This window comes from Hyaena hyaena, unplaced genomic scaffold, assembly GCF_003009895.1.
Source record: "Hyaena hyaena isolate Hyena2069 unplaced genomic scaffold, ASM300989v1 scaffold_231, whole genome shotgun sequence".
NCBI classification, from domain to species: domain Eukaryota; kingdom Metazoa; phylum Chordata; class Mammalia; order Carnivora; family Hyaenidae; genus Hyaena; species Hyaena hyaena.
Window position 1 is genome coordinate 757626 of NW_024080862.1, and position 26167 is coordinate 783792.

General features: G+C 53.9%; 1 protein-coding gene across 2 annotated transcripts in view; it reads right to left on the reverse strand.

Moving 5' to 3' along the window:
* The window catches only part of POC1A (POC1 centriolar protein A), a 71015-nt gene that overhangs the window by 44461 nt on the left and 387 nt on the right, over positions 1–26167 (reverse strand). The window contains exons 1-8 of one of the 2 annotated variants that reach the window (XM_039243724.1): positions 25946–26154; positions 23385–23469; positions 22256–22427; positions 21710–21889; positions 20694–20801; positions 19656–19771; positions 11416–11549; positions 1089–1157 (exon numbers count right to left, since the gene is read on the reverse strand). In XM_039243724.1, coding sequence (XP_039099655.1) covers positions 1089–1157; positions 11416–11549; positions 19656–19771; positions 20694–20801; positions 21710–21889; positions 22256–22416 — 768 coding nt within the window. In that variant the 5' untranslated portion in view covers positions 22417–22427; positions 23385–23469; positions 25946–26154. Of the gene's footprint in view, positions 1–1088; positions 1158–11415; positions 11550–19655; positions 19772–20693; positions 20802–21709; positions 21890–22255; positions 22428–23384; positions 23470–25945; positions 26155–26167 lie in introns of those variants that run through there. The other variant, XM_039243723.1, reaches the window with a different exon arrangement.

Below are 26167 nucleotides of genomic sequence, written 5' to 3' on the forward strand. Positions count from 1 at the left end.
GCTCAAGGGTCTCCTTGGTCTTCCACCTCCCTTGTCTGGTTAGCAAAGGAACCAGTGCTGGTGGGGGGAGACGTCCACTGTTTCTTATCCAGGCCATGCTGAAAGAGCTTCCAACAACCCTCTGCTTTCTTGGCAGAAACTCAAGCCAGATCGGGCCACGGGGCTGGGGCTGGGGCTCACTGGCAGGCCAATGGGACCTTCCTGGCTAAGCAGAGCTGTGAGGCCCAGCATTAAGAGAATGAACATTCTAGGGGTACCTGAGTGGCTCAGTTGGTTAAGCATCTGACTCTTGATTTCATCTCAGGTCATGATATCACAGAGCTCTCACAGAGCCTGCTTGGGATTCTCTCTCTCTTTCTGCCCTTCTGCCGCCTGTACCCTCTCGCTCTCTCAAAAATAAATAAATAAACATTAAAAAAAAGAGAGAGAACATTCTCGGCAGGAGGTACCTGAGATGACAGGCAGAAAGCTTGAGCACACAAGGTGACAAAACGGGACAGGACCTCCTCACACGTCTTCTCCTTGCAGCCATGCAGTCCGAAAATCTGACCCCTCATATAGTGAACAAGTAGAATAAGAACAAAGGAGGAAGATGACAGAGTTGGGGGCCCAGGGCAGCCTCAGCTCTGTCGTCTGCCGGGACTCAGTTTCCTCATCCATAGAATGGAGGGACCAGAGAACCTGCCTACAGGGCCACCATAAGGATTGAATGAAGTATGAAGCTTCGGCCTCGTTGCCCACATCGCCAGGCTATGTATGTATCCCCTAATTATCTCATTACTCATTTCTAATCAGGAAAAAGAGTTACTAAGAACCTTCATTTTAACTTTTTCATGGGAACGATAGCTTGGGATCCTTCCAACCCATGCTGGTTTGAGCAGTGAGGGTTTTAAGGTGCTGCCACAGGGTCAGCATCCCTAGGAGACCTGTTTTAGGGAGATGAGCACCCTGGGTCCGAGCACCCCACCCCAAGTTCCAGCCTTCATGGTTGCTGAAAGCCACCAAGCTAGTGAAACCTGGCTCATCTTCAAGATGCTCTGGTCGCCTGTTCTCTCCTGATAAGTATCAGCCAACATGCCTCAACTTACTTGTTCATCAGAACCTCCAGAAGCAAAATACTCTCCCGTTCTTGAAAAAGCAACAGCGGTGGCTGGACCCTGTCAGAACAAACAAACAAAAAAACAAATACCAAAGGTCACTGTAGATGCTAAATGCACAGGAAGAAAGGCAGAAGCTCCCGGATGGGAGCAGCAGCAGGACAAAGGGCTGAGAGCCTCGCTGAGCCCCTAGTCCTCCCCTTGGCAGAGGCACCTGCAGAGCTCAGCCTTGAGTGCCACTGCTGAGGCCTCTGTCCCCCAGCACCACTGACAGCACAAAGGCCAGGTCAGGGGGTTGTGGGTGGGCAGAGAGGAGTGAGCAGGACACTATACACTGACAGCCCTATTGGACTGCCATCCCTGTGCCCACCTCCCAAGGATAACATGGAGGTCAGACAGGTGCACTGACCCATCCCAGGCCCAGCACTGGCACCAGAACTTGGGTCCCTCTGGCCCAGGCCACGCTCCTCCCCCACACCGCCCTGCAGCTGACCAGAGAAGTGTGCAGCCCTGAGGAGGAGCTAATGAGCAGAAACAGGGTGCAGTCAGGGAGCCCAGGTGACATAAGAGGCTAGAGTCAGGGTAGGAAGGAGGCTGGGAAGGGGTTATGAAAGGTGTCTGAGCAGAGGAGCAACGAGACACCTCCCTCTAATGTGCAAATAACTTTCTTTATGTTAGGATCTTGGGGGCAGAAGTGCCCACTCTGGCTTCCCAGGTGCTGAAGGTCCACACAACCATCGGAAGGGAGATGCGAGACCTGTGCCATGCAGTGCTTTGAGGGTGCATGAGCACATCCAGGCTTGGAGCAGGGGGGGCATAATCCCCCAGTAAAGAGGGAGGGCTCTTCTCCAGATGCCTGAAAGCTACTGCAGAAAGATGCACGGAGCCAAGAATATGTTCCCACAACACCGTGAACCATCTCTTCCTCCTGGCCAAACTTACAGCGTGGCAGTACTTGGCATTCCAGAAGCAAAACCAGATAAAAGAGATTCTCTCCTAACTGATGACAGCATGGCCACTATTACACAGGCCACCTCGGTTCCTCCAGACCCAGAGTGGGGAGCAGCAAGAGCCCCAACTGCCCAGATGAGGTGCCTCCGGCCATGGGGCAGACATAAGAGGTGGAGCCAGGGACAAGAGGAACACAGACACCCCTTCCACTCGATGCTGGAGGAGACCAGGGAAGTTCTGGGCTAGAAAACGGATCTGAAAGTCATGGAACAAGACCAGTCTCTGCCTTCCCAGAAGAGACAGGGAGGTGGAAAGCTTCCCCTGGGCACACCAGTCAGGAAGGAATAGGTCCCCCCATACTTCCCCAATCTATCCATGCTTCCTCCTCTCCAAGGTGCCCAGAATGAGGGTGGTGAAAAAGAAAATAAGTACAAGGCCAGCTAACACTAACTTGCACTAACCCACTTCATCTTCAGAGGATGGTCTGCACGCTTACACTTCCTACAGGTGACGTGTCCCAGAGAGAAGACCAAGGCCTGAGAGGTCAGAGACAAAGCCTCCAGCCTGTGCCTCTCCCTGCCTTCTCTCGCAGATGGGTCTCCAAGGGCCTGGGGTTCAGGGCAGTCGGGAGTCCTACATGGCCATCCAACAGGACAAAGGAGATCCATTCTTATGATGGGGAACATTGATTACACCAGTGAGTGTGAAATGCCAGGTGCAAGGCATCACGGGCTCTAAGCACAGGGCTGAGTATGGGGCCCGGGGGGGGGAGGGAGGGGGGAGGGCAGGTCAGGCATCACTCTAATACTCTTCTGGGTGAACAATCCCCAAGGGTTAACAAGGTAAACAGGACTTAAGGGGGGCACAGGAAGGAAATCTCAGGTGATTTTTCCTTGATTCTTGGAACTCTTTGCTAATTCCCCACACTTTGAACTCTTAAACAATGAGTATATGGTATTGCTATGTTAATATAAAAACAAAACAACAAAGCTATTTTCATTTTGAGGAAAAACAAAAAAGGAAGAGAGAAAAAAGAAGGAAACCAGGACACGGAGTGTCAACAGAGACGGGCTCTTTGCCTGCCCAGAGCTCACTGAGGAATAGCGGGTTTCCAAGAAGTCACAGCAACTAAGGAACCAAACAAATATTCATCAGCCAGTCTCCTTTCCTGTTGTCACTCTACCACCAGATGACAAGTTGGGGACAAGATTCTGGAGGTCAAGGGAACCTGGATGGCTTACTTGGTTAAGTGTCTGACTTCTGATTTTGGCTCAGGTCATGATCTCATGGTACGTGGGATCTAGTCCCGTGTCAGGCTCTGTGCTGACACAGAGTGGAGCCTGCTTGGTATTCTCTGTCTCTCCCCCCGCCCGCCTCTCTCTCTCTCTTTCTCTCTCTCTCTCTCTCCCCTTCGCAAAATAAATAAACAAAAAAACTGCTGGAGGCCAAGCAGTGGCAGTACCACTAAAGAAGGCAGCCGGTAGCCTGTGGCTTAGTGGGGGATTGGGACCATAAAGCAGATGCTAGAGCTTTCCCCAGAGTCCAAATGCCAGGAAACTCTCTGGGGAGGATGCCAGCAACATACAAGCAGTAAGGGGAGTCTTGAGGGGGGAGACCCACAGTCCTCCCCAGCAGTGCCCATTTACCCAGAGGATTGCTTGCTCCCGCACCAGGCACCTTGGTGTTCCTGGAAAGAGCAACATTCCACAAAGGCTCTTGTCTGTCTGTGGCCCACAAAAGCAGCTCCAGGGAGCAGCTGGCCCTGGGCTCTGCTGTGGGACAAAACCAGCAGGGACCGGAATGCAGACCGGGCTTCTCCACTACTGACAATCATCATCCCAACCCTTTGGTGCCCAGACAAGCCTGGCCCCCACCAACCTCGCCAGGCCCTTCTTCCTGCCCTCACTTGTGCTCCAGCCCCACCGGCCTGCTCACTGCTCCTCACCAGGAGCTCCAGACAGTCTTCTCTTGCTTCAGGATCTTTCTGTGACCTCTGGCATTGAGCTCTTAACTCAGTTACTTTAATCTCTCTCAGTTTTAAATAAACTCCTTTAAGGCTACACATTTACCTCTGATTACCACCCTAGATACATCCCCAAAGCTTCCAATACACAATATTGTCACTGGTGGCCACCTCTGAACATTTAGTTTCCACGGCGATTTCTCTTTAGCCCAGCAGCTACATTTAGGAGCGCTTTTTAGCTTCCAAACCATGAGGGCTTGACAGGAGCTTTTATCACTGACAGTGATTCAACGTGATACATGTTGAGATCATTCTGCCTTCAAGGTGGCTCATTCTTTTTGGTTAATTAGTCACTCTCAACGCATTAGTTCACCAGCTCAGGGCAGGAATGTTGCCAAGTTGTTTCTTCTCCCAGGCAAGACCCCGGGGCCTCTCCAGAGACTCCTGAGTATGACTCTGAGCTCTTGGCCGAGACTTTAGCAGTGTGGTCTGATGGCCAGAGGTGTCCACCTGCCTGAGATCCTGGTGTCCTCTGGCTCCAGGTCACGTCCGCAGGCAGGGATGCTGCACAGGCTCAACCACATCCTTCCCACTCTCTCCAGATCTGGCCAGTCTTTGGTGAGACCATTCATCCTGCTTAGTCGTCATGAGCCCTGGACGCAGCCTGACCTCCCACCCCACTCTCCCTCCTGGGCAGCCACAAATGGCCCTTGAGGTTGGCTCGATCCGTACACGGTCACTTCACCATATACCATCTCTGCCTTGACAACCTCCAAACCCAAGGGCCCCACAAAGTCTGCTTTCTTCACTCTTGAACAGCAGAGTGTCAATCAAGAAAGTTAAAAAAAAAAAAAAAGAAGAAAGAAAGAAAGGAAGAAAGAAAGAAAGATGGTGTTTAGATCCCATAGCTTCTGCGTGACTTTCCCTCCAGGGCCCCTACAGCTGGTCCAGACCCTTCCATTCTCCTCATTCACTTCCACTGGGCTCCCTGAGGCCCCTGCACACCTGAATTTTGACCACTGTGCCCACAACAGCTATGCTGGCAAAGACCCAGCCAGGTACCCCATCCACCACTGCCTCACAAGGCTTTGTAATGCTTTTCACTAGCTACCAGCCAACAAACAGTAAGGTCACAACACATGGCTGGAGTCAAAAATGACAGAAGTATGGCCATTCAACAAAGACGAGGAGACCAAGGAGACCTAAGCGGCCTCTGGCATGGGTGCTCTGGTCTCGGATTCCCCAGGCTGCTTCTTCCACAAGCCCCCACACGAGGGAGGCCCCTGCACTCATCCACTAGCGTCTCCTGTGGGCTGGCTCCTATGTCTGAGTAGTGGCCCTGTGGACAAGGAATGGGCTCTGGGAAGAGGCAGTGCCCAGAAATGCTGAGGCTCTCTCTCGACCTTGGCCAAGGACACCTGCTCCCAATCCTCAACCCTGGGCTGCCGGCAGGGGACAGAAGGCCAGGCAGACCTCTTGGTTTACTCAGGTTGGAGTAGATGAGCTGTTCTCCCTTGTGATGTCCCCTCACGTCTCCCAGGAGGTGCCCAACCATCCAAACCACGTCTGAGCTTCCCAAGCATAAATACAATTCTCCAGAATGAAATGACTACACAAGGGCCGCAGAGCGCTAGAAGAAACGAAGTGGCAGGGGTGGGGGGTGGGGGAGCATGGTCTGAGAACCTCCTTCCACTGGGAGCTGCCTAAGGGGCAGCCCACGCACGCATCCCAGGCCTCTGTCACACTGTCACCTCTCCTCCTTGACCGTGTGCACCCCATTCCTGACACTTCCCCAGCTCCTGCCTAGGCTCTGGCATGGCACAGGCTCCCAGGGGCATAGGTGGATCCTATGCCCTGAGCCCGTGGTTTCACAGCAACCAAGCCTCGGAGCACAGCCCCAGGGGCAGGCAGCAGCCCTAGTTCTGGGTTCCAGGCCCCTAGTTGGATGGCTGCTCACCTCCACCGTGAGCCAGCTGGGGTGCCCAGTGATCCCGGTGCAGCTCAGTCACTCCACAGGAACCTGAACGCCAACTGCATAGCCATAAACACCAGATTTAACTCCCACCCACGTCCCGCCCACCATCCTCTCCCAAATAGCTCTGGGGACTTAAACCAAATGAGCATGGCTCAAGATTATGTTTCAGAAAATACAGAAAAATAAATCTGTATTTCTAGCACACTGCCCCCACACTTGCCACCCAGAGCTGTGGGGGCCTGGCTCAGGGTACAAGGCTCCGAACAACAGCTGCACTTGCTGGGGAAGCCCTTCCTTCTCCTGCTCTTCCCTGCTGAAAGGTGAGGGGTGGGACAGGATGGGGAGGGCCCTGTGTGCCCTGACACCCCTAAGTCTATACTGGATCCAGCAAGAATCCGGGGCTCCTCTTCCTCTTAAGTGTCCCAGCTATGGCAGATCCCCAGAGCAAGACCTTCCAGACCCCCTGAGAGGCCGTTGGCACCCCTGCCAGCCCCCTGCCAGCAGATACAGATACCTGGCCTCTCCTCCAGGAGTCGGGCCCTAGAACATGGCCTGGTGGGCGGGACTAATAAAGGGCATGGCACACAGATCTGTGGACCAAGGCACCAGCAGGCCACACCTACTCAGAGCAACTGGTGGGGACAAGTATATTCAGAGGAGTCACCACAGGGACAGATTTCAGGAGCTGAGTGACAAAAGAGAAACCAAAGCAAGAGGATGTTCTGGGGGAGATGAGGACAAGCCTAAACAAAACAAAAAGCCAGATGAACCCTTGAAACACTCTGTGGGTGAGTGTGGGAAGGAAAACAGGCACGCCCATCCCAGTGGGGGAGGGGCTGATGGCTATGGCCCTGTGCCCATCAAAGGGGGTGAAGTCATCAGATTCCCTACCGTGGATTCATTTTCCTACCAAAGACAGACTGCCCACCCAGGGTGCCAGGACCATGCCCATAACAGAAACGTTCAATAGCCTTTTATTTATTTTGAGAAAAAGAGAGTGAGTATATAAACAGGGGAGGGACAGAGACATAGAGAATCCCAAGCAGGCTCCGTGAGTCAGGGCAGAGTCCAATGTGGGGCTTGATCCCACGGACGGTGAGATCATGACCTGAGCCAAAATTGAGTTGAAAGCTTAACCAACTGAGACACCCAAGCATCCCATTCAACTGCTTTTTAAAACACGGGATCTTTTTCCAAGAGTTGAAGTGGAAAGGGACCAACATCTGTGAGGATCTACTATGTCTGGTGCTGGGGACTGTAGACACATCCTCTCCTGTTATGAGGCAGATAGAGGAGTTCTTACAAATGAGTAAAGTCTTAGCAAAGTCAAGGTCCTGCCCAATGTCCCAGGGTAAGAGGCAATGCTGGAATGGTCTGACCTTGATGCCCAAGGCCTTTCCTTCTATCTGCAGCCTCCTGAAGCTCAGACTTATCAGCTGAACAAGACGCGAGAGTGCCCATGGCTTTTCCAAACCAGAAACAGGTGGGTACAAGCTATTTCTTCCTGGAAATACTGGAGTGTTTCCTTAAAAAGCTGGGCACCATCACCTACCAGATAAGGCTATATGAACCCTCCTCCTAGCACTTGGCCTCAAAAAAAGAAGTTGCCAAAGGTGACTGGTGCAGGCTCTTTAACAGCTCAAGCCATAGAGAGAGAAATTGCTCCCATGTTCCCAGGGACAAAGGCAGAAGAGGGCAATGAACCAGAGCCAGGCTGACAGTGCCCTCCCTGCTCTGTCCACTTTCCAGCTGGGCAGATCAGGCTGGAGGTAGACAGCTACCCTACTGCTCAGCCCAACCCCTGCCTTGGCAAAGGGGTCAGCGTCTGCCCAGGTTGCTTTTGGAAACTTGCCGCCCACTGCCTCCTCATTGCTGAGGCCCCTCACAGATGGAGCAGCAGAGCTATTGGGGGGCTGGAGCCAGCAAAGGGCTTGCTCGCCTCTTAGGCCCCCTATCCAGTAGCCAATAAGGTGAAGACACTCACGTGTGGAAGCCTCTGAAGGGCCACATGGGCCACAGCTGCAGCCAAGGAACTATTCCCAGGGAACAGCCTCTGTGGCATCAGGCTCCCATGGGGCAAGAGCCTCTCTGTCCCCAGCTACATCCCCTGAACGGCCCTTTGTAGCTGAGAGTCCCAAAGCCAGGACTTCAGAAGGAAAGCACCAGAATCCTTGAGGCTCACGATAAACTTATAATTGACGTCCACCCCTAACTTCACCAAGTGAGTCAGCCTCACATGGGCCGAGAGGAGGTGTGACCAACTGCATGCCGGAGAACCACCAAACTGCTGCTATGGTCAGATGCCTGGGTTGACAAGTTGCCCTCAATGCAGTACAGAAGACCCGGGCTGCATTGGATGACCCTGATCTTAGCTCTGGCACTTGGCAAGTGCCTCCATCCTGGTGCCCCTGTGCTTTTAAAAGACAACTAAATAGATGGGGCACCTGGGTGGCTCAGTCGGTTAAGCATCCAACTTTGGCTCAGGTCATGATCTCACGGTTCGTGGGTTCAAGCCCCATGTCAGGCTCTGTGCTGTCAGCACAGAGCCTGGGGCCTGCTTCAGATTCCGTGTACACCTCCCCTCTCTGCTCCTCCCCTGCTTGCACTTTGTCTCTCTCTCTCAAAAATAAACATTAAAAGACAACTAAATGGTATATCAGACTGGCAGCCTCAACCCAGGTAAGACAGTGTCAGCCCAATAGCACTGCTTCCCCTGACCCTTCTCCCTGACGCTCTGTTGGTGCTCCCCCAGAGGAGCTGGCTTGGGCCCTGCCCTCATGTGGGACACAGGCACTTCCCTGGCACACACCCAGAGCCCCCTCCCAGCTGAGGGCTGTCTCACCCCCAGCGTCGGCTTCCTGTGGCTAGCTTCTCTAGCTGGTGCACCGCCCCCCACCCAGCCAGCCCTGCTTTTCTCCCAGGTGTGGAACTGAAAGCAAGAGGGGTGTGCTCCACTTGGCCAAAAAACTCAATAGTCTTCCCTCCCACAGCTCTCTCTGGGTCGCGCCCAGGGACAGTCACAAGGAGGTCCTCCAAGTCCAAACCAAAGTTTCATGGGGTTCCCTCCTGCTGAACCATTACGAGGTCATGTAGCAGCAAGGCTGGGACACAGCAGCCACAAGGCCTGCTGGCCTCCTCCACAGACCAGTGATCTAAAAACAAGAGTGAAATCACAGTTTGACATCTAAAAGCTGTGGGGCGGGGCGCCTGGGTAGCTTAGTGGGTTAAGTGTCCGACTTCGGCTCAGGTCATGATCTTGCGGATCGTGGGTTTGAGCCCCTTGTCAGGCTCTGTGCTGACAGCTCAGAGCCTGGAGCCTGCTTCGGATTCTGTGTCTCCCTGTCTCTCTCTGTCTCTCCTTTACTTGTGCGTGTGAGCACTCTCTCTCTCTCGAAAATAAACTTTAAATAGATAAATAAAATAAAAGTGGGTGTGTGAGGCAAGTGAGTAGGGTAGAAACTGTAGAGACTTGGATACTTGTCCCAGTTCTGCCACCCCAAGCTGCATGGGACCCAGCAATTCAATTCACACCACTCTCTGGGCTTCAGTTGCCCCACCTGGATCAAAAGTACTTTCAAATCAGCCGTCCTCATCTGTGATGGAATCCCTGGGCACCGGGGATCCAGTGGGGATCCCGGGGGCTGCTCAGTCACACACTTCAAGAAGTGGCTTGTGGCAGCTGGGCCTGATGGGGGCACAGAACGTTAACACTCGTCACCAAATAGCCCCGGTGCGCATCTTCCTGGAGAGACAGGCCAGGGAATGGACTTCACGAGCAGGGAGCCCAAGAGGACTATACATCTGCAAGGGGCTATGCGAACCCAGCTGTCCCTCGGCCTGGTTCCCACATTTCCAGGTTCAACGGCAGACAAGCAACCGCGCTGTCTCATTTGGTCCCTGTTTCACTTCTCCAGAACAATGTCAGTGGGTTTCCTTTATGTATTTGATGCTGTGCCCAAACGCGGGACTGGCATTCAGACACCACATTTCTAGGGTTATGAGGCTAAGAGGTGAGTCAGCTGTTTAAAGAACCCTGTAATCACACACACACACACACACAGCACAACAGATCACTTGGCATGTATCTGTTTGCATGATGTTTCTGGATATTGCTTTCTCTTTCTTTCCATGGGGAGCAGGAGAGACAGCACCATTTGTGTGGTTTTCAAATGGCCTCCTGGTTGTAAGATCTCAAACTGGTCACACACAGATCTGAATAACTGACTTGCCAAAGAACTGACAAAGGTGGCTCTGCACCAAGAACAGAGGTCGCCCAGCCCAGTGACCAGATATTACACCTGGATGTGCCAGCCACAGGGGATGGAACGTGTCCTGCACTCCAGACATGTGACATGGAGGACAAGGGGCCACCACGGGCTGAGGGCAGCAAGCAGGCTTCCAGGTCCCAAGGAAGCAGAAGAAAAGGCCCGTGCTCCCACACCGAGCCATGGCCACTGGCCCACATGTGCCTGATTCAGATGGCCATGGATCCAGAACCCTGGTCAGACACCTCACACCTTGCTTCCTGCCAGAGATACATGGGCATCCCATGGCCTCCCTCAGCCTTCGGGAGCCCGTCCCTACCCTCCACTCTGCCTGCCCCCCTGCTCACAGGTGGATAAGGGGACAAACTGAAAGCTCTGGTCTTTGCACCCCATGTCCAACTTGGGTGTGGCAACTATGTCCCAACAGGGGACATTCCAATGACTGCTGTGCCCAGCAGGAGACAGCTCAGCTGTAATCGGGGGGCAGTTGGGGGGAGGGGGTGAGAGGGTGACTCCAAGGCCAGCTGCTTAGAGCATGGCAGGCAGCCCACCTCACCATGGTCCAGTGCCTGGCCACTGCCCACTGAGGGAGTCCAGGGCACCAGCTGCATTGGTGAAGGTCACTCAGAGAGGTCCCTTGATTCAATTCCAGGAATTCCCAAACACACACACAGGAAGATGTCCACCCTAAGCACTTGCCTCTGAGAAACACCTGTTAGGGTCTGTCTCCAAGGCATCAACGTCTACAGAATCCCCTGGAGACCCCAATGGCAATTCAGGGCATGGGGTCTGGGTCTCTCTACTTGACCAGTAGACCAAGGGATGCCTGAGGTCACTTGGGGGCAGATTCCATGCAACTCCCTGGGGGGAAGTGTGCCAATCATGTCTGGATGGCTCCGCCCCACTCCCAACCAAGTTAGCTCCTGCACCCCCTTCTCAGTTGCCATAACAGGCCCAGCACTTCTGCCGGAGCTCACAGGTCCCATGAAGGGCAAACCTGTTTCTGCCTTTCGCTCCACTGCCCAGACTGTAAGGGACCACAGAAGCCATCCCCAATGGGCTCCAAGGGAAGGCCCACCTCAGGTGAACCCCAGCCCTGCATGTGTCTCAAGGCAGCACCTCTGTCTCTCTCTGTGCCACTCAGTGCCAGACTAATGGCCTCACCTGATGCCCATGGAGAGTATAGAGCAGCCGGCCCTCCATGAGGTCCAGGATCTTCAGGGTCGAGTCACTGGAGGCCGTGAGCAGGTAGTTTCCAGATGGGTGGAAGGAGAGTGCATTCACTGCTGCGCTGTGCACTAGGAAAGGGACATCAGTCAGGCACTGGCTGGGAGGCCGGGGGATACAGCTGAAGCCCAGAGACGGGCAATCGGGGCCAACCAAGGCTCGGCACAGGGCTGGGCCAGGGTGGCCACAACTCTAAGGAAACTGTAGGGAGCCCCACAAGGATTTCCCAGAAGAGCAGCACAGCCAAAGCACAGGAGCAGACTCGTCCAGAGCGAGGACCGGCAGCGGGAGACGTAGGACAGGCGGGCGCACAGGTGTCAAGGCCGGTGGGATCAGGTGATTCCTCCACCACTCACCACACAGAGTGTCGAGCTCAAACACAATGCTCCATCTGTCTGTCAGACTGCTACTCGGAGCACAGTGGATGGAAAAGAAAGCCCCTGAAGGGCCAATACCATGCTTCTGCCCTACAAGAGTGTGGGCCAGGCGGGCAGATGGTAAGACACTCTCAGGAGCTAGTGAGGCCCGGGTTCCAATCCTGGCCTCCTCGCTGGCCCACCTATGACCTTGAGCAAGCACCCTGACACATGTGAGCCAGTTTCTCCTGCTGTATCATGGCACTCATGTGTTAGGGGTGCTGAGGGGATAAGCCTGCCTATGAAGCCTCTGTACAGAGTGAGCCCTCAGATATGCCTCTCTGCTGCCCCTGGTGTCACACGCAGCTTCTAGGTCCTGCCACCGTACCCAACACACAACAGCAAGACCCCATCTGTGACTTTCTTTTCCTCACTGGCCTGACCCGAGCCCCACCATCCATCCCGGTGTCCCTCACTCTGCAAGATCCAGCCAGCCCAGCCCTGTCAGCTCTCCAGGTGCTCCCCATGGGCCCGGGGGACTCCTGCCTCCCTCTTCCCCTGACCTTAAAGCTCACTGCTCAGGTACCTCCTCCGAGAAGCCTCCTGGCCTCCCTGGGGCCACCCCCTTGAACTGTGCTCCTGAAGCACCATGAGTCTCCGGTGGGTTCACGCCTCACAGCAGTGTTTTACATTTACGTGTAGCTGTTTGATTCAGGGCTGGTCCCCATGAGACTGTGTCTTCTGTCAGGCAAGGGCTGCTTTGGGCCCTTGCCTCAGTGTCAGGCACTGAGCAGGACTCAGAAAGCAGTGGGTAAGTGGGTGAGTTGGACCCAGGCATGTCACATGGGGATGGCAATGTGAGGACCGGCTACACTGCAGCTTCTAAAGCAGCTGCCGAAGCAGACCCTGGTGCCTTCACACCCACCATACAGTCCTGGTGGGGACACCAGCGGGGAAAAGATAACCGCGGCCTGCCAAATCAGAACAGCCACAAACAGAAAGGTAACTTCTAAAACCAACCGCTCATCCTGGCCCCATGAGGCTGCAAGAAGGCCAATGAACACAACCGCCACAAAATGGACTTCAGTGGAACCCACAGAGGTGCATGGAGCCCCTCAGACACCAGCCCAGCTGATACGCTCATATGCCTGGGGAATGTGAGTACGTGTTCCCAAGCACACTAGGGGGAGACAGCCAAGGCTTTACATAACATGATATTTATGTCTGAATACTCTTTAAGCACCGGAACTCCAGAAGCCAGCCTGCAGAGGGACTAGTGGGGTCTGCGGCGGGGGAGGTCAGCATCCTCAGTTTACTTAGATTTGGGGCACAGAGAGCAAAAGAATACAGCCACAGCTGACCCCAGCAGGAAGTGAACCGGTGCCAGCCACAGGCAGTAGCAGAAAGAACATTAGGAATGCAGAGTGTGACTGTCACCACCCACATGTGGAGGGGCACACACATGTGCAGAGGGATGTGGACAGCAGCTCCAGGTAGGGCCCTCCTATACAGTCCTATAGGTATGATAGAAATAAGGGAATTTTTACTCCACATACTTCCAGAAATTTTTTTAACCATCAGTATATAGTCACTGTGATTACACAACTGGGTGAATGATAAAAAGCAAATCCTTAACGGGGCGCCTGGGTGGCTCAGTCATCAAGCATCTGCTCTTGATTTCAGCTCAGGTTGTGATCTCACGGTTTGTGGGTTCAAGCACCACATCAGGCCCCTCGCTGACAGGGCAGAGCCTACTTGGGATCCTCTCTCTCCCTGCCCCTCCTCCACTTACATGTGCTGTCTCTCTCAAAATAAATACACTTTAAAAAAAAAAAGTGTGGGGGTGGGAGGAACCTGAGTGGCTCAGTCAGTTAAGTGTCTGACTTCAGCTCAGGTCATAATCATGGTTCATGGCTTTGACCCCCACATCAGGCTCTGGGCTGACAGCTCAGAGCCTGGAGCCTGCTTCAGATTCTCTGTCTCCCTCTCTTTCTTTCTCTGCCCCTCCCCCACTTGTCTTCTCCCTCTTCTCTCAAAAATAAATAAACATTAAGAAACAAAACAAAACAGATCCTTCCCTCCCCTCAACAGACAGTTATGTCCAGGGAGGCAGAGCCCAGGCCTAGCTTGGCATCTGCCAGCACCTCGGGTTATGAGTCTATAGGCTAAGGACTAGTGCCCCGCGCTCCTAAGGGGCCAGCTGTGCTCACCAGATTGCTGGGTCACACGGGTGGTGAAGTGAGGTGCGAGGAGGGCCAAAACACTGTGAGCTGTCCCCCCGGGGAGCCCTGCTACCCTTGACCCCCCAGTCCCACAGCAGAACAACTACCCCATGCCCCATCTCCCCTTGGGCCTCTTCAAATGCTGCTCCTGGCACGTCTGCCTCCCTGAGCCTGGAGAAAGGCACTCTATTCTCATTTTTGCGACCTTTGGCAGCCTGTACTGAAAAGAACGCCACGCCTCTCCCCCCCACCTGAGACAAAGGTGGAAGAGGAGCAGCCAGGGTCAGGAGGGTGGATCAAAGAGGGTGAGCTCAGGAAGCCCAGGCTTCCCAGCACCACCAGGCCAGCGGGGTCACGAGGTGCATACCATGCCAGGCCCTCCCACCTGGGCAGGTTCACCAGGGGAGGGACTCTCCCACAGAGGAAGGACACCGCGAGCCCGGCTCCACTATAAATGGCAGGATTATCAAAGGCCTCCTAGCTGTGGCAAAAACATCTGAAACCATTCACTCCAGAAGAGGGTTCAGACTGGGGGCTGAAGATGTACCAGGCGCCAGGACCTATTGCCTTTCCCTCCTTGTTCTGCTGCCTTGCCCAACAGCCCCACCAGCCTGGGGCAGGCTCTTGGGCTCTATAGAGGCAGGAGAGCCATTTAGGGAGGCCCTGTCCTAAGAGTCAACCCTGCATGATAGTTCCCCAGGTAGGCTCCTACCATTGAGTCCTGAGCAGTGACTGTGCAGGATTAATCCACATTTCATCAAGCCCAAAGCTCATAGGCCCTCATCTTGCTTCCATGGCAGTTATTGGTATTAACTGACGGCAGATTGACATTTGGGCACGGCTGTGGGCTTCTGGCAAAGGAGACACTCCAACTCAAGGTCAAAGATATACCAACATCAAGATTCTACAGGCCACCAGGAGCCAAGAGAGGGAGGGATTGAGGCCACTGCAGACCCTGCCCTGGGAACTGGCCATGGCTTGTAGCTAGCACGTGGCCTAAGGAGGGCACCCACAATCCACTCTTCCCACATGGCTCCGTGTGTACAAGCCCTCGCAAATCTGGCTCACTGCCCAAGGAGCCCAGAGAACCCGCAGTTACCCAAGTAGGAGGTGCCTTTCTACAGCGGGCCACACCTGACCAAGTCCTACCCCACCCTCATCACAAAGGGCTCAGCTCACTTCACCCGGGGTGGCTTCTCATAATGCACAACTGGCATGTCCCATGACTTTGGGTTTATGAGGGGCTACGAATTCATACACTGAACATGCTGATACTGGCAGAGAAGGGTGCTCAAAACCCTCCTCTTTGTGAATGCCACATAAATGCCCACTTGGGGATGGTGGGGGAAAAGGCAATGAGCTGACCAGACAGGTGGGACAGTACACTGCCTCCTGACCAATGCTTTTGGTCTCAAAAACCAAGCAAAGGGTGCAGGTCTGCCGCACTGGCTGCACAGATGCCTTAAAATCCTCTGTGACTGCATGTGGGGTAGGACAGAAGGGTGTGTTAAGAACCAATAGAGGAGCTGCCTGGGTGGCTCAGTCAGTTAAGCGACTGACTTTGGCTCAGGTCATGATCTCAAGGTTCGTGAGATCGAGCCCCATGTCGGGCTCTGTGCTGATGGCTCAGAGCCTGGAGCCTGCTTCAGATTCTGTGTCTCCCTCTCTCTCTGTCCCTCTCCCACTCCTGCTCTGTCTCTTTCTCTCAAAAAATAAATATCAAAAAAAATTTTTTTTATTTAAAAAAGAAAGAAAAAAGAAAGAACCAATGGACAGAGAACCTGGGACTCTGAGCTCTAACTGGAATTTCTGGAAAGGCCCAGGCCAAGGCCTCCCAGAGGCCTCAGGAAGTAAATGACTAGAATCAACACAGTGTAAGAAGCCAGCAAGGAGTGGTGAACAGAATGCCAGATTCAGAGGCCTTGAACTGGGAGACTCAGACTCCCAGCTTCCCAGCTGTGTGACCGTGGGCAAGCCTCAAACTCCCCATCTGTGAAATGGGGAGTAGCCCTGACATCCACCCAGGACCTGCACGTGCCTGTAAACCGCAAACCACATTATGGGTTCCGGATGGGGGCTGCTGCTCAGATGTTTAAACAGCCTTGATGTGGGCTCAGAGCATATGGAACCGAACCCACCTCCGTGGGGACTGGCGCTCCCGGGGCTCCAACAGCCCCACCAGCTCCTTGCTGAATTGGGAAACCAAAACTGCTCCCATCAGTGACAGGCCAGAGCCAAGAAATTCCTTCCCTGAGAAAAATGGCACCAGCTGCGTGCTGTTGCCCAAAGCGACTTCCAACAAGCTAACACGGGACAGGAAGTGTCCTCCAGGAAGCACAGCCGTGGGGCAGCTGGACACGGGCAAGCTACAACTGCTGACCACATACTGCAGTAGCATGAATCAAAGTGTCTCAGAAAAGCCCAAGAGTTCATGTGCCCAAAGCCCTCTCAGGAGCGCCTGGTTCTCACCCAGAGCCACCAAGTGTCACGGTGTCCCTAAAAACTCTCCTCTGGGTTTCCCAGGAATCGGGGACAGAAAATAGCTCAGGTGTCTGCTGTCAGAGGGCCAGAAGACCTTCTCAGGGAATCAGCCTCCAAACAAATGCCCCTGCACCTCCAAGGGTGGGGGAGCAGCTGCTACGAAGGGGCTAGGGAGAGCCTCTCAGGTAGAGGAGCTCTTAAGGGGAGCCACTAGGCCTGAGCAGACCTGGTCGGGTCACTCTAGCAGCACAGAGGGTGAGGGGTACGTCCCCCAACCAATGTGCTCAGATCCACCTGGCTCTCCCTGAGCCCCAGAGGGTGAGTCTAGAAGTAGTGGGAAGAACTGCTGCCCCGTGAATACCCGCCTTGCGCCATGCACTGGGCAGGGAGCTGAGGAAACCTGGTAGTGTACGGGGTACTCCAGGCCACCTGAGGCCTCTGATCTATATCGGGGTGGTTTAGAAACGAGACACTGCGTAGCTCTGTCACAGAAGAAAGGACAAGAGCAAAAACTCACTGAAATCTCTCTGCAGAGCCCATCAACCTCATGCACCCCAAGTCCCCTCAGGACTTGGCTCCTGATGCCACCTGAGCCCTCCCACTGCCTCCCCAGCCCTGCCAGTCATGGACTCCCCCCCCCACTGCCAAGCCTGCTCCCTCAAAAACCCCAGGGTTTTTTCCCCCCTCTCCAGCACCCGTCTCCCCCCTCAACTGCTCTGCATCACTCCACCTCCTGACCACCCTCTTCGGGAGACTCTGCTTTCCTCCATACCCCTGGCTCTGCCCCCCTCAGCCCTCCCACGATGGGAGAGGGGGCTCTCCCCCTCACATTGACTGCTTTGTGGACTTTTCCCTTCATGGCCCCTCAATCGCAGAGACCAAGGATATGACCTGGGCCCTTCTCAAGCCCTAGGAATGGCCCCTCTACCCACAGCATTACCTTCTGACTCTATTCCATCTCCAAAACCCATCCCCTGGTCCTGACCCCTGCCCTACTCGGATGCCCAGCCCTCACTCAGACATGTGGTACAGGCAGCCCATCATCCAGACACTCAGCAGTGCTGAGACCCACTCACAGAGACATTTCAGCACTGCTGTCCTCTCAGACATATCTTCACTCCGCAAACCATGGGACAGTCCCACCACTGCCAGCCATGCTGCATCTTTGGGACCATGGGCGAGAGTATGACATTCAAGGTCCTCCCCAATGGGTACCTGCTGGTACACCCCACAAACACCTGGCCCAGGCTCCTGATCCATCAGAGGTGAGGCTGGACCCTCCCAGGATCAGCTAGAGATCGTCTCCCCCCAGTGCCAATACTTATGTGGTACAAAATAATAAAGAAAATAAAGAAAGTCTTATGTGGTACAAACCATGTTTCCAGCACTCTACTATAATTCTCATGTGGATCCCCCAACAGTTCTTCACAAGCCCCATAAGGCACTGTTACCACCCCCTTTATAGACAGGAAACAGCCTATGCTCCTAACCTTCCCTTCTCTCCTGACCCCATACTCAGAGGCGCATTCCTGCCCAGCACTCCTTTTTACCTGCCAAACTTCCCCTAGTCAACTGTACAGATGTGCCCAATCTCCAATACAGGCCTGGCTCAGAGAGAGGTCTCTAAGCCTGAAGGAGGGGAAGGAGAGGTGTGGTCTCCAAGTACAGGTAGACCCCATATCTGTTCTGTTCTAGAAGCTCTGTCTGAAATGGTATCTGTGACAAACCCCAGGGCTCACTGCAGAGGAAGGAACCAGTTATGCGGCTGGCCCCTGCCACCTGGTGGTGGTGTAGGGTAGCGCAGGCCTTGACTGACAGGGCCCTCCTTGCCCAGAGAACAGACTCCAGGACCAAGACTTGGCAACACCAGCATCATCATGAACATAGTGCCTGTTTTCTGCTTTGTGCCAGGCACTCTCTAAGTTCTTCATACGGACCAACTCGTTACCCTCCCAACAGACCTGTGAGAGAAGCCCTATCACACTGCCCCAGAGTGCTCAGAGGAGTCAAGTGACCTGTCCAATGTCACTCAACCAGAAACGCTGAGGCTGGCTGCGGAGCCCACCCTCCACCATGTGCTTCTCAAGGCCAGGAGCCTCTATCCCTTCTGAGAAGGTCTGTGTGCCTCGGTTACCCTAGAAAGTGCTGTCCTCACTGTCTGAGAATCAGGTAGGAAGAGCTTAAAGGAGAGCTCTGAATGCCAAGCCCCATAGCTTTGTCCAGATGCGTCCTTCCTGTTTTCAGGTGTGAATTCTGGAAGTGGCCCATGGACTTTAAACTCAGTCCCAAGTCAACAACCACAGCTCTGCAAACAACTCCAGCTCCGCCCCTCCCTGGTCTCAGCGCCAGGCCCCCAGGCCCGCCTCCATTTGCTCCTTGCACAGCCCCCAGTGCCTCCTGTGGCGCCTCACCAGCTTCCTTCCCTGGCCGCATCCCCACCACTGAGGTGACTCATGGCCCTGCCCAGTCACACTGCTCTCAGGACAGTTCCATACGCCAGTACCCTGAGCGGGAGCCTCCTAATCACACCCGAGTCTGCTCCTGCCCCACCTCCCAGCTGCAGCCTGACGCCGGCCCACGTTGAGTGCCTGCTGCTCTGCCTCCTGAGGGCTACAATTAGATCACGGGACACAACTACAGGGCCTGTATCCTGGCCTCTAGCCTAAGTTGACCCTCCATACGGCTCATGGCTCCATGTCTGTGGAGGACATCATGAAGCCAAAAGTGGCCAAGGTCTCACGAACACTGACCTCTTTTGAGAGACCTGCCCCCCTTCACCTTAGTTAGTCCTGGAGGCGAATAGCAGGGGCAGCCCCTGAGAAGTGGCGCTTGGGCAGAGCCCTGCCCAGAGAGCCACTGAGAGCTCCTCGGCACTGCACGAAACCCTGCCAGCTCATGAGCAGGCACCAAAGGGCTTGGGGACACCAGGCAGTGCCATGATCTGCCAGCACTCCAACCTGGCATAGCCACAACACAGACTACTCGCCCGGGCGATCCCAGCAGGCCTGGGACTTCTCCCCACTGACCAGGGCCATCCTCGGGCCCATTTAAGCACCACGGCAATGAGCCCGACACCTGGCCCCACATGGTCCCGCCGTGGCTGCTCGTGGACACTCACGCTGATAGTGCTGCAAGAGCCGGTGCATCCGCACGTCCCACACCTTCACTGTGTTGTCCATGCCGGCGGCTGCAACGCACGTGCCGCTGGGGTGGAAGTCCACGTAGGTGACAAAGCTGGAAAGACAGGGACCACCGCATGCTATAGGAGGGTTGTCCTGGCTCAGAACAGACCTGAAAACATCCAGCACTTTCCCACCCCTACGTACCTGCTCAGGCTGCCCCCTCAGCCCAGAATACCTCTCTTCTGCCCTGTTTCTTTACCAGGTGGCTACGGAATAGCAAGGAGAGGGAGAACAGAGGCTAGCAATAAGCAGAGGTGGCCTCGACAGGGAGCAAATCCCGACATCCACTTCTACAAGTAGAGAAAGTGGTCTTCAGTCCAAACGTCAGTTGATGGCTCAGGGGTTTTCAGACTGGGAGCCAGTGCCCTCATCAGAGCAGGAGGCAGGGCAGGCCTGCCAGCTGAGGCCCAGTCCCAAGGGCCAAGAGCACCCCAGGGCTGCTGGTTCACCCAGCTCCAGGGGACAGGCCAACGGCCCTCAACACACCCACACCTAACAGCCAGGATGATATCACAGCCAGCTCTCAGGAGCCTGTCCTCGGGGCTCCCAGCCTAACTGAGGAGAGCAGACGCTGGGTGTCACTGAGGAGCCCAGAGTAGGTGAGTCCCTCTCCTGGTGACGTGGCACCTTGTGAATAGCCTCCAAGAACTTACAAGAACATGACAAGCTTTTTCCTTTATAAAGCCATCACCATAGGTAACATACTAACATGATTTAGGGGGGTCCAGGGCCACCTGCTTTCAGACAGGCATGTCACAATTCGGAGAACTGGAGAAATAAAGGGAAAAAGAGAGGCCCCAAGAGTTACATGCTTTGAAGTTAAACACCCCTGTTGTTTGTGGGGTTGGGGGTGAGGCTGAACCTCCCATTCACACAGAAAAAGCTTCAGAGACAGAGAGCAGCAGAGACATGGCTCCGCATGGGGCCCCTCATGACTAGGTTGTGCAGGTGGTAGACAGGGTCTGGTGACTTACCTGCCATGCTCACAGTAAGAGTGGACACACTCCCGGCTAGTCTTGTCCCACAGCTTGACAGTCTTGTCGTCACTGGCAGACACAATGAGCCGCCCATCAGGAGAGAACCTGAACCAGAGGGGGCACAAGTCACACCACTGTCAGGGGTGCTGCACCCTGTCCTCCACAGCCACCTTTCTGCACCGCCCACTACCCACTCCCAGAACTAGCCAAAGCCACACACCGTGCCTGGACCCCGAGTGATCCTGGGTAAGCGGCTTTCCCTCCGTGAAATGGTAAGAATGGCGCCTACCTCATGGGGAGCAGGGAGCAGCGTTGTGCACACAAGGACCCCAGCACTGCACGTGGCACACGACAATGCACGTGGTGACCTCTGATGCTATCAGCGGGAAGGTGGTCCAAAGCCCACCATCAGCACCATTATCCTGTTCCCAGGTCCCCCAAGTCTCCATACTGTCTCCCCCCACCCCACACACACACACAAGGGAGAGCCAACCTTTAGACTAGGCCCCTCAGAAGCCAGGGTCCCCATCTGATAGTTCAAGCAAAATCAACTTCTGAGAGTTCAAACCCTAGCTCTGCTATTAACTTCACAAGATACTTCACTCTTCTGAGCTTCAGCGTCCTTATATGCATAATGAGAATACTAAGCACCACTTAGCTTGCAGGACTGCCGTGAAGAGTGACGAGAAAACGTACAGTGGCAGCCGCAACATCATCTTGTTGTTGCTATTGCTCATACACAGCCCCTGCTGACTCGCTTTGGGCCTCACCAGCACGATGTCAGGGGTGATCAATCAAGGCTAGCAAAAAACTAACTTACTTATCCCCTACAAGCTTGAAGCTTCTCAACAATTGACAATGTAACAACTTCTTTGTTCCCACTTCACAGATGAGGAAGCTGAGACTCAGGAATATGAAAGAGAAGCGAAAGAGTTTGCCCAAGGTCACAACACCGGCACCTGGCAGCGTCTCTGGGCCTCTCAAGCCTCGGGTCTCGACAGGGCGGTGCTCACCTGGCACAGCGGACCCAGTTGATGTGCTGGCTTAGGGAGAACAGGAATTTCTGGCGATGAGTCGACCACACCTTAACCGTCTTGTCGTCGGAGGCCGTCACGAAAGACTGGCCATCACTGCAGAAGTGGATGCTCCTCACTGTGGCTGTGTGTGCCCGAAACACAGTGGACTCGCCTTTGCTGCAGGGGTGGGTACTCGGACTCAGGAAACCCGTAACGGCGACACGAGGGCCCAGGAGCATGTCAAAGCTCTCCCCACCCTTCAGGAACCCCTCCAAACTGACACAGGCCTGCGCACCCCAGTGCCCCACAGACTGCGTCAAGAGGGGACTCCTTCCAGATGGCTGGGGAAAGCGCAGAACCCCTCTCCCAGCACCAGGCGGAGGGCCCCACCCCGGCTGAAGCCCCAGCTTCTGACGGTACCTCTTCAGAAGGAGGGCAGATGTCCCACTATGACAAGGCCAGAGCCAGGATGGGGACCTGAGTGTGGACAGCTCTGGCTCCAGGGCCCCAGGTTCAGATGAGCCCTCAACGTCTATGACTCACACGTTGGGTATCCAGATCCGGACAGTTTTGTCCCGGGAGCCTGAGGCAAGAAGGTGTCCCGAAGGGGAGAAGTTCACACAGGTGACGGCATCCTTGTGGCCCGCAAAGCGGTAGGCACGTGACTGGGGCTTCATGTGCCAGATCATGAGGCATGAGTCCATGGAGCCACTGGCTGAGAAAGTAGGGACGCTGTGACCCTCAGGTCCAGTGGTCCTTGAGCCTCCAGCAAGACGAAAGAGTTAAGGGGGCAGGCGACAGGCCACACTTCCAGTGACAGCTAAGCTGGGGTTTGGAGAATCTCCGGGTTGTCAGCTCTCCAGGTAACAGGCCCACATGGGAGCCAGGCCAAGAGATGCCCTTCACATGCCAGCCCCAGGTGGCAACCCTGCAGGCCTCTGAGAACACCTGTCCTCCGCAGGGTCCCACAGAGTCACATCCTAAGGGCCCTAGAGAGCAAGTCCTCCCAACACAGGGGAGCCAGTCCAACCCAATGGGCCTTTTAGCATTGAGAGGGCCCACGTCAATCAGAAGCCTAGTGATCCCCAATAAAGATCAAATGACTTTAGTTTGCTCTTAATCTACACTGACCACAAGGCCAATAGCCTCTGACAGAGGACCCTGACCATAGGATAAAGGGAGAGCCTTGTCCACAGAAACAAGAAAGCTGCAGCCATGACAGCTATGTATGAGCCCCCAAGGAGCCAAAGAACAGGGGTACCCAGCTGCTGTGCAGGGGCAGTGGTAGAAGGCGCTCTACTCCATACTCTTCTCACTGGATGCTCCCATATTACTGTGGACAACAGAATGGCGGACCCAAGGAAAAGAAGCCACTGTTTAGGGCCATTCTGTAAGCCAGACCCAAGAGGTGGCTGGGATATACGCAGTGAAAATCCCAGAGCCTGGTGCCACCCTGAAAGGCCATGTGACCTTGGCAAGGCCACCTCAGAGTCTCACACACTGCATGCAGAATGGAGCACCCAGACAGCTGGCCAGTTGAAGCAAGATGCAGGTGTAGATAAAGCACCTGAGTCCTCTCTGTGCCCTACTTCCCCCACACCACACCTCCCAGGTAGAAAACCAGCCTTCTCGGCTCATAACCTAGTGCCTAGGAAAAGATGCCTCCTCTTACCCAGCTGCTTCGTGTTGAGACTGAAGTCCACACAGGTAACCGCATCTCGGTGGCCCTTAAAATGCCTCTCCAGTGAGGGGTCCTCCTGCGGAGAGCCGGGGTCAAATGAGTGAAAGCTTGGATGAGGATGGAGCTTGGCCCCAGGGCCAAGAGTCTTCCAATAGCAGCCAGGAGCATTTAAAAAATGCTCAAGGCCTCAAGGCATGATTTTGGATATAGAAAATCCTAGGGAATCCACTAAAAAAACTAAGCCAGTGAAGCAAGGTTGCAGGATACAAATAAGAACGATATACAAATATCTATTCTATACACCAGAAATGAACAATCTGAAAAATGACAGCAATTCTATTTATGACACATGAGAAAGAATAAATACTTAGAAATAATTTAACAAGAGGGGCGCCTGGATGGCTCAATCAGTACAGCATATGACTCTTGATCTCAGGGCCGTAAGTTTGAGCCCCACGTTGGATGGAAAACGCTTAAAGAAATTCTAGAAAGAAAGAGGGAAGGAGGGAGGGAAGAAAGAGAAAGAAAGAAACAAAGATGGGGCGGCGCCTGGTTGGCTCAGTCGGTTAAACGTCTGACTTCAGCTCAGGTCATGATCTCGGGGTTCATAGGTTTGAGCCCCACACCAGGTTCTGTGCTGTCAGTTCAGAGCCTGGAGCCTGTTTCAGATTCTGTGTCTCCCTCTCTCCCTGCCCCTCCCCTGCTCATGCTCTGTCTCTCTCTGTCTCAAAAATAAATAAAAACTATTAAAAAAAAATTCTAGGTAAATATCCCAAAGAATTGAAAGCTGTTTACACAAAAACTTGTACAAAAGTGTTCACAGCAGTATTATTTATGATAGCCAAAAAGTGGACAAACCTAAAGGTCCATCAAGAAATGAATGGGTAAAAAAGGGGTGCCTGGGTGGCTCAAGTGGTTGGGCATCTGACTTCGGCTCAGGTCATGATCTTATAGTTTGTGAGTTCGAGCCCCGTGTCAGGCTCTGTGCTGACAGCTCAGAGTCTGAACGCTGCTTTGGATTCTGTGTCTCCCTCTGTCTCTACCCTGTCCCCTTACCCCCCCACCTCCCGCTTACACTCTATCTCTCTCAAAATGAAATAAACATTTAAAAAGAGAGAGAGAGAGAGAGATGAATAGGTAAACAAAATGTGATCTCTCCATACAATGGAATACAATTTAGCAGTAAAAAAGAATGAAGAAACTGACACATGCTACAACACAGATGAACCTGGAAAATGTTATGTTAAGTGAAAAAAGCCAGGTAAAAAAGGCCACATGTTGTCGGATTCCATTTATATGAAAGATCCAGAATAGGTAAATCTATAGAGAATGAAATTAGATTAGTGAGGAGAAGGGAAGTGACTGTTGAATGGGTACAGGCTTCTCTTTGGGGTGACAAAAATGTTCTGGAGTTAGTGACGATTATTAGACAACACTGTCAATGTACTGAATACCAATAATTTTACATTTTAAGAGGGTACATTCTATGGCGTGTGAAAAATATTTCGATAAAGCTATTTTTCTAAAAGAACCAAAGAGAGAAAATGGAGTCTTTCAGCCACCCCTGTCCCAGGATTCAGATTCTGTACCCTCAGTCCCACTGTGAACTCAAAGGTCAGCCGAGACAGGCCCCAAGGGGCACTGCCACCATTTCCATTCTGCTCACTGTCAAGAAGGCAATAGTTTAGGACACTACTTACGAAGACATGGAGATAATATTCCAGAGACTCCATTCAACAGCAGCTTGCCTTAGCATCTGAAGAATTACAGCCCTGCCATGCAAACATCTCCTCCTACCCCAAATATCGGGAGTCTCAAAAAAGCATTTCAGGCACACCAGGGAGGCCAGCAAAACCTCCTCTGGGGGGAAAAATGTTCTTGGGAAAGAGCAAGGCCATTGCCACCTCCACAAAGCTGTAACCATAATAAAGGCCCTGTGCCCAACTCCACCCCCAGCACACCTGCCAGAGTCCCCTTTTCAACAAGAAAGGGAATGGCAGCTGGGGGAGGGCACTTAACCTCTTGGGAGAACAAGGGTAAGATAATGCTCACCTCTAGGCTCAGTGGGAAGAAGCAAGTTCAGATGCACCTCTGATCAGACGGCCTCTGAAACCTAACACCCTTCCCACGTCATCCCACCAGGGTCTGTGTTTCCTCATCTCCCCCAAAGGTGGATTATATACGGAAGGAAATGAGGAGGGACTTATGGGAAGGGCACTAGGTTAGGGGACAAAAAGCCTGGATCCTAAGCCTGGGCCCTCTGTTCAAGTCCCCACACACCTAAGGGTACCACCCAGTCTTCCTCTGAACCCAGCCCAAAAGTCAGACATGTTTAAACAATTCCTCAAAAAGAGGAGTTTTGGAGTGCTTCCCTCAAGAGGCACCGGAGACTCTGGGCATCCGAACCAGATGCTGCAGACCTGGGCTGCCCCTTCCGATCAAGGAGTACGCTAAACAAGCCCCTAACCAACCATCCACTGCTCAGGATGGCGAGACAGAGCCCAAGGGAGGCCCTGCGATGCCCCCAAGTTCGACCTCCAGTTGGAACATACCAGCACCAGTGTCTCCTCCGCTAGGATGCAAATCCTGGGAGCTGGGACTGGTTGGTCGGCCCCGGGAGCCCGCAAAGGGTTTGGCACGCAGAAGGTACTCACTACGTGTCCCCACCCAGTGTCCCCTGCACAGACGGTAAACTGGGGCCGGAAAGTACTGGCTCGGAACCCGGCTTCCCTCTCGAAGCCATCGCCCCGGCCAGGCGCCCACAGTCCCGGCGG